We start from the raw sequence: 12,549 nt of genomic DNA, 5'->3' as shown, positions 1-12,549 counted from the left end.
TGGATGGATGGATGGATGGATGGATGGATGGATGGATGGATGGATGGATGGATGGATGACCAAAAAGGCTTCAGCTTAGTCATTTCTCAACATGTAATGACTTTTGTCTGAAACCGGAACAAATGATTCAGTCTTCGACTCACCCTCGTTACAATCTACACAATAATGCAGTCTGCTTTTGACATCGTCCAGTCGGATTTGTTCCATCTTAAACTTGTGCTAAATGCTGACAAAACCAAAGGGTGTTATTTTCAAACAGGAAGTCGGTTTCAGTAATCCTTCCTCTATTTTATCTTTGAATGATGTTCTTATTGAGTTTGTCGATTCTTACAAATACTTCTAACCTTGGTCGATTCGCATCTCTTAAGCCCCACGTGTAAAACTTGATAAAGAAACTGAAAGTTAAACTGGGTGTAAACTGGCCTTTAGTGTTGAAACTGTTTTTTTTTTGTGCACTATTCTTTCTTGCATATTACTTCTGAGTGTCTTCTGTCTCAGAAAGAGTCCACTTCATAATGGTTTCACTCACTTAATAAAGGGTATAGAAAACATGCAGTTCCACTTTAAGCCGCACATTTTAAATCCACTTATTTGTTTTTTTCTGTGGAATATAGCTCAGATCTAAAAGTTTTGGTCACGCTGGAAAACTATAGACTCCAGGTTTACTAATAGCGGGTTACGAGTATTATCTAAAGCAAGAACCACTGTCAGTGTAGCCTATGAGGTTTTTCTGAAGCCATAAAAAATACCTAGTAGTACCAGACGAGGTCTTCTGTTCAGTACTACGGTACTCTGGAATCCTGACATGCTGGTGCACGCTGAACCCAACTGGTTGCTTTCGTTTCTCCTTTTTTGCTTAATTTTCCTCTTTAAGTGAGGTCCAGGTGAGGATACAGATGCTCCACTCACTGATTTCTTTTTCTAGGCAACATCTGAGTGCAAGACTCTCATCGGAGGAGTTTTTGTTTTGCATAGACGAGTTATTTTTAACAAGTCTTTATTACAAGGCAAAACTCATCAATAGAACATAAATGAACATTTTCATCAAAGGAGCATCATACTTTGTCAAAACAGCTATTCTACCAACCAGTGTCCTTTTATTCCACAAACTTCAAAATATTTTTCTGGGATTTTATGTACAGTAATAGACCGACACAAAGTAGAGGATAGTTGTGAAGTGGAAGACAAACTTGCATGGATTTCAAAAAAATGTTAAAAAATAAAAAGTATGGCTGGCATTTGTTTTAAGCTTTTTTGAGTCAATACTTTGTAGAACCGTCTTTTGGTGCAATTCTAGCCGCAAGTCTTTTAGGGTTCGTCTATTCCACCTTTGTACACATTTGTGCATTTTATCCCAAGCTGCAGCTCAGTCGGAACGGATGTGAGCGTCAGTGAACAGGGCACAGGTTCTCAGTTGGATTCTGGTCTGGACTTTGTCTGGTCCATTCTAACACGTAAATATGTTATGATCTGACTGTAGTTCTGTCTGGACGTTTCAGGTTGTTGTCCAGCAGGATGTAGAACTTCTGACCCAAGCTCAAGTCTTTTACAGCTTCTAGGTTTTCTTTCAGGATCAGGACTATCCTGTTTTTAGCTCTGTCCATTTTAATATAAACGTTGACCAGCTTCCTGGTCCCTGCTGAAGAAAAGCGTCCCCACAGCGTGATGCTGTATGTTTCACATGGTGTGTTCAGGGCACCTTGCACTAACAGTGTTTCTGCCTCATTGGCCCAGAAAGATCAGCTTCAGTCTTATCTGAGCAGAACACCTTCCTCCACGTTTATTGTGTCTCTAGATGGCTCGTCAGACTAAACTTCTTCATTTTGGTAGGTTTCCAGTTGTGTCAAACTCTTTATGTTCAGATAACTGATTCAACATAGTGGCACGGAACTGTTGACTCTCTGTGAGAAGGTTGCTGGTTCCAATCCAGGCCGGGGGGCCTTTCTGGGTGGCGTTTGCTTCTTCTCTCCGTGCATGAGTGGGTTTTCTTCGGGTACTCCGGTTTCCACCCACAGACCAAAAACATGCACGTTAGGCTGAAGGTGAATGTTTGTCTCATCCGTCTCTGTGTCCCTGTGATGGACTGGAGACCTGTCCAGGGTGTCCCCCGCCTCTCGCACAGTGATTGCTGGACACCAGTGACCCCCTTGACCCGAAAAGGAAGAAGCGGGTAAAGATTATGGATGGATGGATAGATGGATGATTCAACAGAGCTTCAGGAGATGAAACAACTTAATCCCTGACCTGTCTGGTGCGTTCCTTGGGCTTCATGGTGCTGTTTGATCACTAATGTCCAGTAAAATAGGTCTGAGGCTCACAGAACAGCTGGATTTACAATAAGATTAAATTACACACAGGGGGACGTTGTTGTCTAACTAGCTGACTTCTAAAAGGACCTTAATGCACACCACACTTAGACTTTTGTTTATATAAAATAGGACAACCATGTATTTTTCTTCCACTTCTTTATCATTCCATTTTGTGTTGGTCCATCACATATTCTCAGTAAAATACGTCCAGATGACCTGACTGAACTTTGTTGGATTTTTTCCCCTGGATTATTAAGCATTAACTTTGATCTCAGTAAAACACTTTTGAAGTTTATGGTTGTAACACAACAAAATGCTCAGTGGAAGTTCAGTGGATGTAAATAAATTTTCAGTGGGCTGTAAAGTCTGATTTCATGTCTCTTCTCCAGCTGCAGCTGCATATGCAAGAAGCTGAAGATGAAATCGAAGTGAGCTGGAGAGTGTCACATCTGGACACAGAGACCCTGCAGCTCAGGCCACTTTTCACACAGGTAAAAGCTGATGTAACCTGAGGAAGAAACGTTTTTTTTTTATTATTATTATTTTCATTATCAATAATGCCTTTGAATTTTAGGTGTGTGATGTGATTTGAAATCAGGACCCACAGAAAAGTTAATGCAAGTAGCTGTTTGTCACTTGTGGGTGAATATTTGTACTTGTAGTTCTCATCTTATAAAAAAAAACCAATTGATAAATGGTTTCTACCATTATTTGGGTAGCTAGACTGTAGGGGTGTGTATTTGAGTATGTGATTTTGTACTCAGCTATCACTATACAGATGTCACAGCCCTACACATACAAGTAGACCAAGACCATGTTTAACGGTGATCACCACTTTCAACTAGAAAAGAGCGCATGTGCATTAAATTACATTTTACTGTCCGCAATAACCGAGAAAGATTAGAGGAAGCTACCATAACTGAAGTCACCTGAAGTGCTCAAGAACAAAAGATAAGCACGAATGATACAGTCCAATGAAACACAGGAGCCTTAAGATCCGTCTGTTTCAAAGCACCTGTATAGAAAAGTTTTGAATTCCCAATAATTCAATTCAGTTCAGTTTATTTATATAGCGCCAGGTCACAACAGAAGTCATCTCTGGGCACTGAACAGAAACATCCATATACATAAAAAAACAATTAGTTAAAGTTCTCCATCTAAGGAAGCCAGCAGCTGTGTTGGATCTTCACATCGACACAGTCTCCCAAACTGAGCAAGCACAAAGGAGACAGTGGAAAGAAAAAACTCCCTTTAACAGGAAGAAACCTCCAGCACAACCAGGCTCAGGACAAGCGGTCATCTGCTTCGACCGGCTGGTTTGAGAGGAACAGGAAGGAGAAACAACCTAACACAGAAGGGCAGGTCCAGATGTAGGTGCAGGTGCAGGTGCAGGTGCAGGTGCAGGTGTAGGTGCAGGTGCAGGTGCAGGTGTAGGTGCAGGTGTAGGTGCAGGTGTACCTCCTACTGGAAGAAAGACAAAGACACATGTTGAGATAAAAATAATTTCAAATACAAAACAGGTTGAGCAGAGTGAAGAAATGTGGTCAGTTTGTCCTCCAGCAGTCTTAAGCCTATACCAGCATAACTAAGGGACAGCTCAGGAAACCCAAGCCAACCCTAACCATAGGATTGATCAAAAAGGAAAGTCTTCAAACTGGACAATGTGTCAGCCTCATGGACAGAAACTGGAAGTTGGTTCCACAAGAGAGGAGCCTGAGAACTGAAAGATCTTCCTCCCATTCTACATTTGGAAACTCTAGGAACCACAAGTAAACCTGCAGCCTGAGAGTGAAGTGCTCTGTTAGGAAACTATGGAACAATAAGATCTGTAATATAAGATGGAGCTAGGTTGTTGAGAGCTTTGTAGGTTAGAAGTAAGATTTTGAATTCAGTTCTGGATTTGACAGAGAGCCAATGGAGAGAAGCTAAAACTGGAGAGAGATGATCTCTCCATTAAAACTCTAAATAAAAATAATGTTTTTCAGCAGCGGAGAGCGACAGGTCGAGTATGGAAAGCCAAAAGGGTCATAATTTCTGTGCTGTAAAAGGCCCTCAGTCTTTGGATATTACTAAGTGATAAATCCTACCTTACTATGACATGAAGCATTTGTTTCAAAACGCTTATTTAAAAAAACAACAAAGTGTAAATATGAAAGAGGAAGTTTTGTTTAACGTCTTGAAATAATTGTCATTTTGTGACCCGGTGTGAGTGGAGCAGATGTGATACTGTCGTCTCTCCAGCAGGACGTCACCAGCACCTGCAGTGCAGCAGCTATGAAGCAGCAGCTGAAGCAGCTCCTGTGTGCAACGCGTCCGTCTGTCCTGCTGAGCTACAGGCCTGCTCAGGCCTCGGAGGTCCAGGTGAGTCACAGGACTCATCCGAGGCTGCTGGTCCTGCTCGTGCTTGGATCGGTGTCATCTTGTTCGGTTTGAGGGCAGAGTTCATCTCAGGGTGGTTGTAAAGTTGTGTTTACTTCAGTAACGCTAGTATAAAATATAACTGCAGACCAAACGGGGACATTATTATTCTGCTCTTATGATAAGAAACACTTTCATACAGGAACCATTTGATTAGTAGATGGTGAAAAGAAGAGCACGGAGTGATGTGTAACAATTTGCTTTTTGCCTCACCTCCTTGGTTTTAAGAAAAATGTTGTTACGTTAAAGTTTTACCGTTAGTTAATCAGTTAGGAAGTTTAAATCTGATCAGTGTTCATTAACAGGGTGTTCAGATCTTCAGATGTTTTTAAATCGAGTAAATCAACCATTTGATTGTCTGTAAAATAAGTTAAGTTCAGGAAGTATCCAGATTCCCTTTGCTTTATGTTGCAGTTTGATGCTACAGTCATTTAAAACCTTTGCTGCTCAGTCATCGACACCCAGTACCCCAAAAAGTGAAAGCAGATTTGGAAAAAGTTACAGTTTTTAAACGTGTAGTTTTGTGAGCGTTCAGTCGCACTGTTTAAAAAAGAACAACTTTCAGCTTCTCATTGGATGTAACAAACTTTGCGCACTTGGTTCGGGCGAACACTTTTTCCATTCTTCTTTTAGAAATCCTCTCAAACTCAGTCTGGTCGGATGAAGACTGTGGAGCCGTTTTCAGGTTCAGCTCCGACTGGCTCACTTTAACTCCCACAGAGAAGTCCCTAAAGCTGTGACGGCATTCATGAGGGAGTCTGCTGAACTTCTTGCAGTGAACGTCCGGTCCCTAACTTCTTTACGAGTCTTTTGTTTGGAACATGTTCAAAATGTGTGCAGGTCCTCTGATGGAAAACATGAGCAGCGCAGACAGATACTACCTTAAGCAACTTTTGTGTTGTCTTCTCCGTCTGCTTTGGGTTGGAAGGTAAACATTCTGCCCACCCGGAGGTCCTGAGTCTCGTGGAACAGGTTTTTATTCAGAGTATTTTTGTGTTTTGCTCCATCCAATTTTTTTATTTTCTAATAAATTTATTGAAATGTGTAAAACGTTTTACTTTATTGTGAGGTGCCGAGAGCAGATTAATGAGAAAACGAATCTAAAGCATCAGCCTGCAACATAAGACGGGGCAAAGACAGTGAGTGGGGTCTGAATATTTTCTGAACCCACTGTATTTATGTATTTGTATTTACGTAATACCCACTGTTCTCATCCTGAACGTTTCACTGCATTGTTGACCTTGTGTTAACCTGCATATGACAAATAAACAACATCTTTGTTTGTAATGCAAATGTTCCAACAAATTTGCATCAGAAGTACTTGAATTTAAAATTTACATGTTATCATAAGTTCAATGCAAATCACAAACAAGAGGAGTCTGTAAACAGGCTTGTTCAGAACAGATGTCACATTCGTCTTTAAACCACTTGTGTGTGGATATGAACACATTCAATGTCACACACACACACACACACACACACACACTCACACACAGACAGACAGACGTTTGGTTTCTCTGAGACAGACCTGTGATTGCTTCGTTAGTCGTGTTTGTTAAAATTCTTACGTTATTGGTGTCTCGTGGTTTCTTTTGTAGGAAGCCCAGAACAAAGGGGTGTCGCCCCCAAAGCCCCCCCGCGCCCACGACTGGAAGCTGCTTGTAAAAAACATGCGGGTCTTGTTCAGTCGGGAGGAAGATGCTGCAGGTGGGTCTGCAAACTTACCGACAGGTTCAACCAGATCTGATGCAAAGCTGAAATGTTGTGTAGTGAACATCAGCCACAGTGTTTGACTGAGACATTTGTATTGTATTCATCTCTCTTACCTTGCAGCTTGTACGTTTCCCAGAACGTTAATGTTTCCCACAGTCAGTTTAACCTGACTGTTGTTTACTTTGCCAACAAGGACGGAGAGGATTTCTTTGTATTCTAGCAGTTTCAGATAAACATTGCTTGCATTGTGTGGCAGTAACTTTACACCCAGGGTGACACCACACCCAGGCTGGGGAGGATTAGGAGAAACGTTCTCCCAATGTGTTAAAATGTGTTGGGAGAGTTCTTAATGGTTAATATTTACACAAGTATGTTGAAGCTGCTGTCTACTCGTTAAAACTTTAGGCATCAAAAGAGATTTAAGACTCTTTGAAGTTGGATTAAGTGGAAACGTTATGAACAGTTAGTGTCTTACATGTTGTACATGGTGCTGAGCAATCTCTTTGGCAAAATTACCTGATTACCTGGGATTACCTGTCTAAATAAAGGTTGAATGAAAAAAAAATAGTTGACTTCAGAAAGAACTGATGAGCCAATGGCTAGTCGAAATGCAACCCAGACCAGGGAAGCATTCTACCGTCTTTAACTGCTACAGTAAAAAAAAAAAAAAGATGTCCCAGCAGTTCATATTTATGTTTTATCAACATTTCCACTGCTATTACCATATTTTCCAGCCTATAAGTCGCATCAGTCCAAAAATGTCAAATAATTTGGAAAAAAATCCATAAATACAGTGCCTTGTGAAAGTATTCGTCCCTTGAACTTTTCAACCTTTTGCCACATTTCAGGCTTCAAACATAAATATATAAAATATTAATTTTTTGTGAAGAATCAACAACAAGTGGGACACAATCGTGAAGTGGAATGAAATGTATTGGATGTGTCAAACTTTTTTAACAAATAAAAAACTGAAAAGTGGGGCGTGCACTATTATTGGGCCCCTTTACTTTCAGAGCAGCAAACTCAAGGCTCCAGTATACTCCCGCGTACGTCCGTTCACGCGTACGTACACGTGTACTGTACGCAGAGGGTTCAGTTGTCATACTCCAGCGTACACCAAATTCCTCCATTTCTCACCATTTCAGTCATGACATCAACGGAGGAGGAAGAGATCACTGCCTCTTGGCAAAAACACAAAAGAAAAGGCCAGATCAGAGATGAAGAAGGGGAATTTAATACATTGGTGTCGCATACAAAACAGTCCCCGTCGCTGGGCAGTTTAATGTGCGACACCGCGTATGCGGTCGTAAAAATTTTAGCTTTGCACGGAGGGTACGCTGGGTGGTACGCACGTACCTCTGCGTATGTACGTGCGTACCTCTGCGTATGTACGTGTGTACCTCTGCGTATGGATGTACGCAGCAGTATACTGGGGGCTTCACTCCAGAAGTTCAGTGAGGATCTATGAATGATCCAATGTTGTCCCAAATGACTGATGATGATAAATAGAATCCACCTGTGTGTAATCAAGTCTCCGTATAAATGCACCTGCTCTGTGATAGTCTCAGGGTTCTGTTCAAAGCTCAGAGAGCATCATGAAGACCAAGGAACACGCCAGGCAGGTCCCAGATACTGTTGTGGAGAAGTTTAAAGCCGGATTTGGATACAAAAAGATTTCCCAAGCTTTAAACATCCCAAGGAGCACTGTGCAAGCAATCATATTGAAATGGAAGGAGTATCAGACCACTCAGACCAAGTCAAAGTCCAGACCTGAATCCAATCGAGAATCTGTGGAAAGAGCTGAAGACTGCTGTTCACAAACGCTCTCCATCCATCCTCACTGAGCTCCAGCTGTTCTGCAGGAAGAATGGGCAGAACTTCAGTGTCTCCATGTTCAAAACTGATGGAGACAAACCCCAAGAGACTTGCAGCTGGAACTGCAGCTGGAACTGCAGCAAGAGGCGGAGCTACAAAGTATTAACGCAAGGGGGCCCAATAATACTGCACGCCCCACTTTTCAGTTTTTTATTTGTTAAAAAAGTTTGACACATCCAATAAATTTCATTCCACTTCACGATTGCGTCCCACTTGTTGTTGATTCTTAACAAAAAATTAAAATTTTATATCTTTATGTTTGAAGCCTGAAATGTGGCAAAAGGTTGAAAAGTTCAAGGGGGCCCAATACTTTCACAAGGCACTGTATGTCGCTTCGCCATACACCTCTGAAAACCTGGAAATGTGGGCCGGTGTTGTGCCAAAAATAGATGGGCTGCCAAATGGCAGCTGTGATAGCGTGCACGGGAGGACTTTAACAGGAATTTAAGAAGATTAACACTTAAAAACAATTATTTGTTTGATTGAAATTATAGTAAAGGTGTGTCTCAGTTGAACTTTTACTTAATAAATGCACTTCAATGGTCAAATCAGCTGCATTTCGTCGGGGCGGCGCAGCGAAATGAAGCTGATTTGACGGTTGCTCCAGGTGAGCTGGATGAAGGTGGGAGACTACGGCAAGCCGAGTGTGTCATTAATAGCCACTTTTACCTACTACATGATAGAACGGCATGCCATACTACTTGATTGCCATCTAGCGACTGTAAATGGTAGTGTTGGATATTTCCAGTCCGAATGAATGAAAACGGTCAAATCTCAGCCAAAAATTAGTTTAAAAATATGGGAAAAATCTAAAAATACGTTGCTTCTGCGTATAAGTCGCAGGGCATGTAAATTAGGCAAAAAGGTGCGACTTATAGGCCAGAAATTATGGTAGTTTCATGTTGCGTCAATATTTAAATGGAATTTGTGATTCTGCTGTAGCTGTAGCAGCTTGCTGTAACGCTTCCAGTGTAGCACGGGTCCAAACAATCAAATTAGGAATGCATTTCTGTTTGGACAAGACATTATTATGTTGTGAGCCAGAAAGGCAGGAAATAATAAACACCGAAAATAAATGCAGTTTACAATAATATTTATTTTCACATAAATAAGGGGTTTCCCTTTAAACTTTTATCCATGTGCGGTTGACTAAATCACATTCAACCTGAATTTGAAACGCCTCTGCACTGCAACCCAAATAATGCATTTAATCTGAAACAGCAACGGTAACAATCCAAGCAGGATCGGGCTTCAGGTTTAAAGTTAACAGCGGCAAAGAATATTCAGTTTTAGGAGGTGACCCTGTGATACGGGACATTTAAAGCTGTTTGTCGCCCTCACATGCACTAAAGAGAAAACGATCAATAAGCTGGGCGGACTAACACAAGAAAAATCTAACTCTAAGAAGGACAGCAGGTAACGGTGATAATCTGTAAAAACACAAGACACCAGGTTACTGAATACAATCATTTTGATCAGATCAATCTCTAAAAACAATTTAAAAATCACTGCACACCTGTAGCGTCTAATAAGACAACACTCGGTCACGGCAAATCCAGAAAAGCGTCGACGAGTGTGGCCTTGTCAGACAAAATAAAATGTAAACAAAACCACGTAATATAATTTAAAAACCCACAAGCCTACCTGTGGCGTCGAACTACCCCACGCCCGGGCAGTCCCGCTTCAATCTCCGCTTTGTTAGAACTGTGTGGTCCTGTTGTAAAAATATACACAGCACGCATCAGAATAGATCAACTGTTTAAAAACAATCAATACCTTAAAAACAGTTTTCCTCCAAACCTACCACAGTCACATGCACCACAGCGCGCATGATCCCAGCACACACCTGGCCACTCACAGGAAACTGCACCCTCCCGTCACCACCGCCAACTTCCCTTTTCTAGAGGCTTAGACCACAGGGACACCCTGCGGTGCCACCTGTTGCATTTAGTCAGTCTACTTCCAGAGGGGATTGTGTCGTCAAAAACAACTCCCGTCTTCAAAATGTTTTCGTAGTTCAAGCAAGCTTCCATACATTTACGCACTAATCAACTTCACGTTTCATGGTTATCGTGGTAAAAATGGTGTCCCGGTACATGTGCTGAAAATGTCCACAGACCGCAGTGGAAGTATCTGAAAGTAGCTGCAGTTATTTGTGCTCATAGTTAATTATAGACATCTATTCAAATGTCTGTATAATTTATGGTGGCATGAAGGTCAGTGGTATAAATATATAAGTATATAAATATATAAATATATAAATAATGATATTGAAAGCAGTCTGATTGAGGTATAGTCTCCTTCTGTATGTAAAACTTTCTCGTCTTGCCCACAACTTCTGATCGGTTCAGGATAACTTCGTGGAGCTTCATATACAGATGCAGCATCGCTGGACGGAGAGTTGCATACACTTTTCCTCGCCCCAGTTCCATTGTCAAGGTCACAAATCAAGGTCAACGTTCAAACAAGCTCTTTGCTTGTCCGGACCACACCTTCTAATCTCCTCAAGATAAATTAACAGAGCGTGAGATGAATCTTTACCTCCACTGGGCAGCGTGTAGCGTATTCTTTTCATCACCCCAGCTCCAAGGTCAAAGGTTATATGAGGTCTTGCCTGTTGAGGCCATTGCTATAAATTGCTGTTGTGCTGTGTAATAGTTCGTCGACGGGTGTGTGTGGCGCTCTTGTCTGTTTTGACTGTATTCCTCCAAGTGTTCAAAGAGCTGTCTACTGCAAGTAAACTATTTTTTTAACTTCTTCGCAGAATCCCTCTTAACAATAGCTACAGTAACCCTTTGCCATTATGCTCTACAGTTGACTCTTGATAATTAATGTGATGAGCCGTTCAACAGTAACCGGTGCTTCAGTACTACAGCTGATATAAATATCAAATTTAAACTTGTTTGAAATCTCTTGAGTAAAAACAGGACCAGTTTTGTTTGTTCTGTATTTGTTGTTTTTATTCTCATTGAACTTTTTCTGCCTTGATCTTTTCCGTTTGCTGGCTCACTTGTTTCAGATGTTCGAGCAGGATTCCCTGTGGGTGACGCTGCTCGTCCGTTTTCTTGTGAAAGTGACTGTGGTGTGTGCTGTGTGTGCAGGCAGCATGGATCCTCTGTGCGTTCTGCAGCTAAATGACCCCCCTCAGAAGTTTAACACCTCCGTTCTGAAGAGCACGACCAGTCCTGCCTGGGACCAGCCTTTTGTCTTGTAAGATGAGCAACAATCAGCCGTCACAGGAAATGCAGGACTGACTTGTTTGTTTACACTCTCATGCTTGTTCACCAGCGAACTGAATGGACGATCAAAAGAGCTTAGTGTCCAGTTGATAAATGATGGAAAACCTCCAGAAAGTAAGTTCATCTCAGAATGGTGTTTATTTCAACAGCAGTGAAATAAAATTATTGTAGGTTTTGACCCTAAAATAACCAGTTGCACTTTCTTCTTCTTCAGGTTCTTTATTAGGTCAGCTGCGTGTGCCTTTAGATCTCGTAAAGAAGCATCCCAAGGGACAACGAACATTTGCACTCAGGACCAGAGATACAGTGGCTGGATCACTGACTGCAGAGGTAGGACCATCAGCCTGACCACCTGTGACAACATCAACCGCTTGGACAGAGCATTGTTTTGGATTTAAAAATATACTTAAGGAGATTTTTTTACTTTCAAAGTTTACCTACCTGGAACCCAGTGAGGTGAGGTCCTGGCACCCTCCCACTCCTGCTGCCAAAAAGAAGGTGGAAATGGACCGTACGGTGATGCCCTGCGGGACGGTGGTCACCACCATCACTGCGGTGAAGAGCAAGCCAGGACGACCACTCCCACTCAACCACACGGGTACAACACCATGAGACCACGCAAGCTAAAATACATGTCATAATCTATGAGATATGTCATAATCTGTGAGATATATGTCATAATCTGTGAGATATATCATAATCTGTGATATATATGTCATAATCTGTGAGATATATCATAATCTGTGAGATATATGTCATAATCTATTAGATATATATGTCATAATCTGTGAGATATGTCATAATCTGTGAGATATGTCATAATCTGTGAGATATATGTCATAATCTATGAGATATGTCATAATCTGAGATATATGTCATAATCTGTGAGATATGTCATAATCTGTGATATATATGTCAATCTGTGAGATATATGTCATAATCTGTGAGATATGTCATAATCTGTGAGATATATGTCATAATCTATTAGATATATG

The 12,549-nt window shown here is 41.3% G+C and overlaps 1 protein-coding gene across 1 annotated transcript in view; it reads left to right on the top strand.

The window, feature by feature from the left end:
- The window catches only part of LOC119420710 (C2 domain-containing protein 2), a 44,665-nt gene that overhangs the window by 15,654 nt on the left and 16,462 nt on the right, over window positions 1-12,549 (top strand). The window contains exons 4-10 of the mRNA XM_037688138.1: window positions 2,699-2,800; window positions 4,554-4,670; window positions 6,326-6,434; window positions 11,417-11,525; window positions 11,604-11,668; window positions 11,769-11,884; window positions 11,987-12,152. Coding sequence (XP_037544066.1) covers window positions 2,699-2,800; window positions 4,554-4,670; window positions 6,326-6,434; window positions 11,417-11,525; window positions 11,604-11,668; window positions 11,769-11,884; window positions 11,987-12,152 — 784 coding nt within the window. The remainder of the gene's footprint in view (window positions 1-2,698; window positions 2,801-4,553; window positions 4,671-6,325; window positions 6,435-11,416; window positions 11,526-11,603; window positions 11,669-11,768; window positions 11,885-11,986; window positions 12,153-12,549) is intronic.

Source organism: Nematolebias whitei, chromosome 14, assembly GCF_014905685.2.
Source record: "Nematolebias whitei isolate Nwh7 chromosome 14, NemWhi1, whole genome shotgun sequence".
In the NCBI taxonomy this organism is placed as follows: domain Eukaryota; kingdom Metazoa; phylum Chordata; class Actinopteri; order Cyprinodontiformes; family Rivulidae; genus Nematolebias; species Nematolebias whitei.
This window is presented reverse-complemented; position numbering and strand designations above follow the sequence as displayed.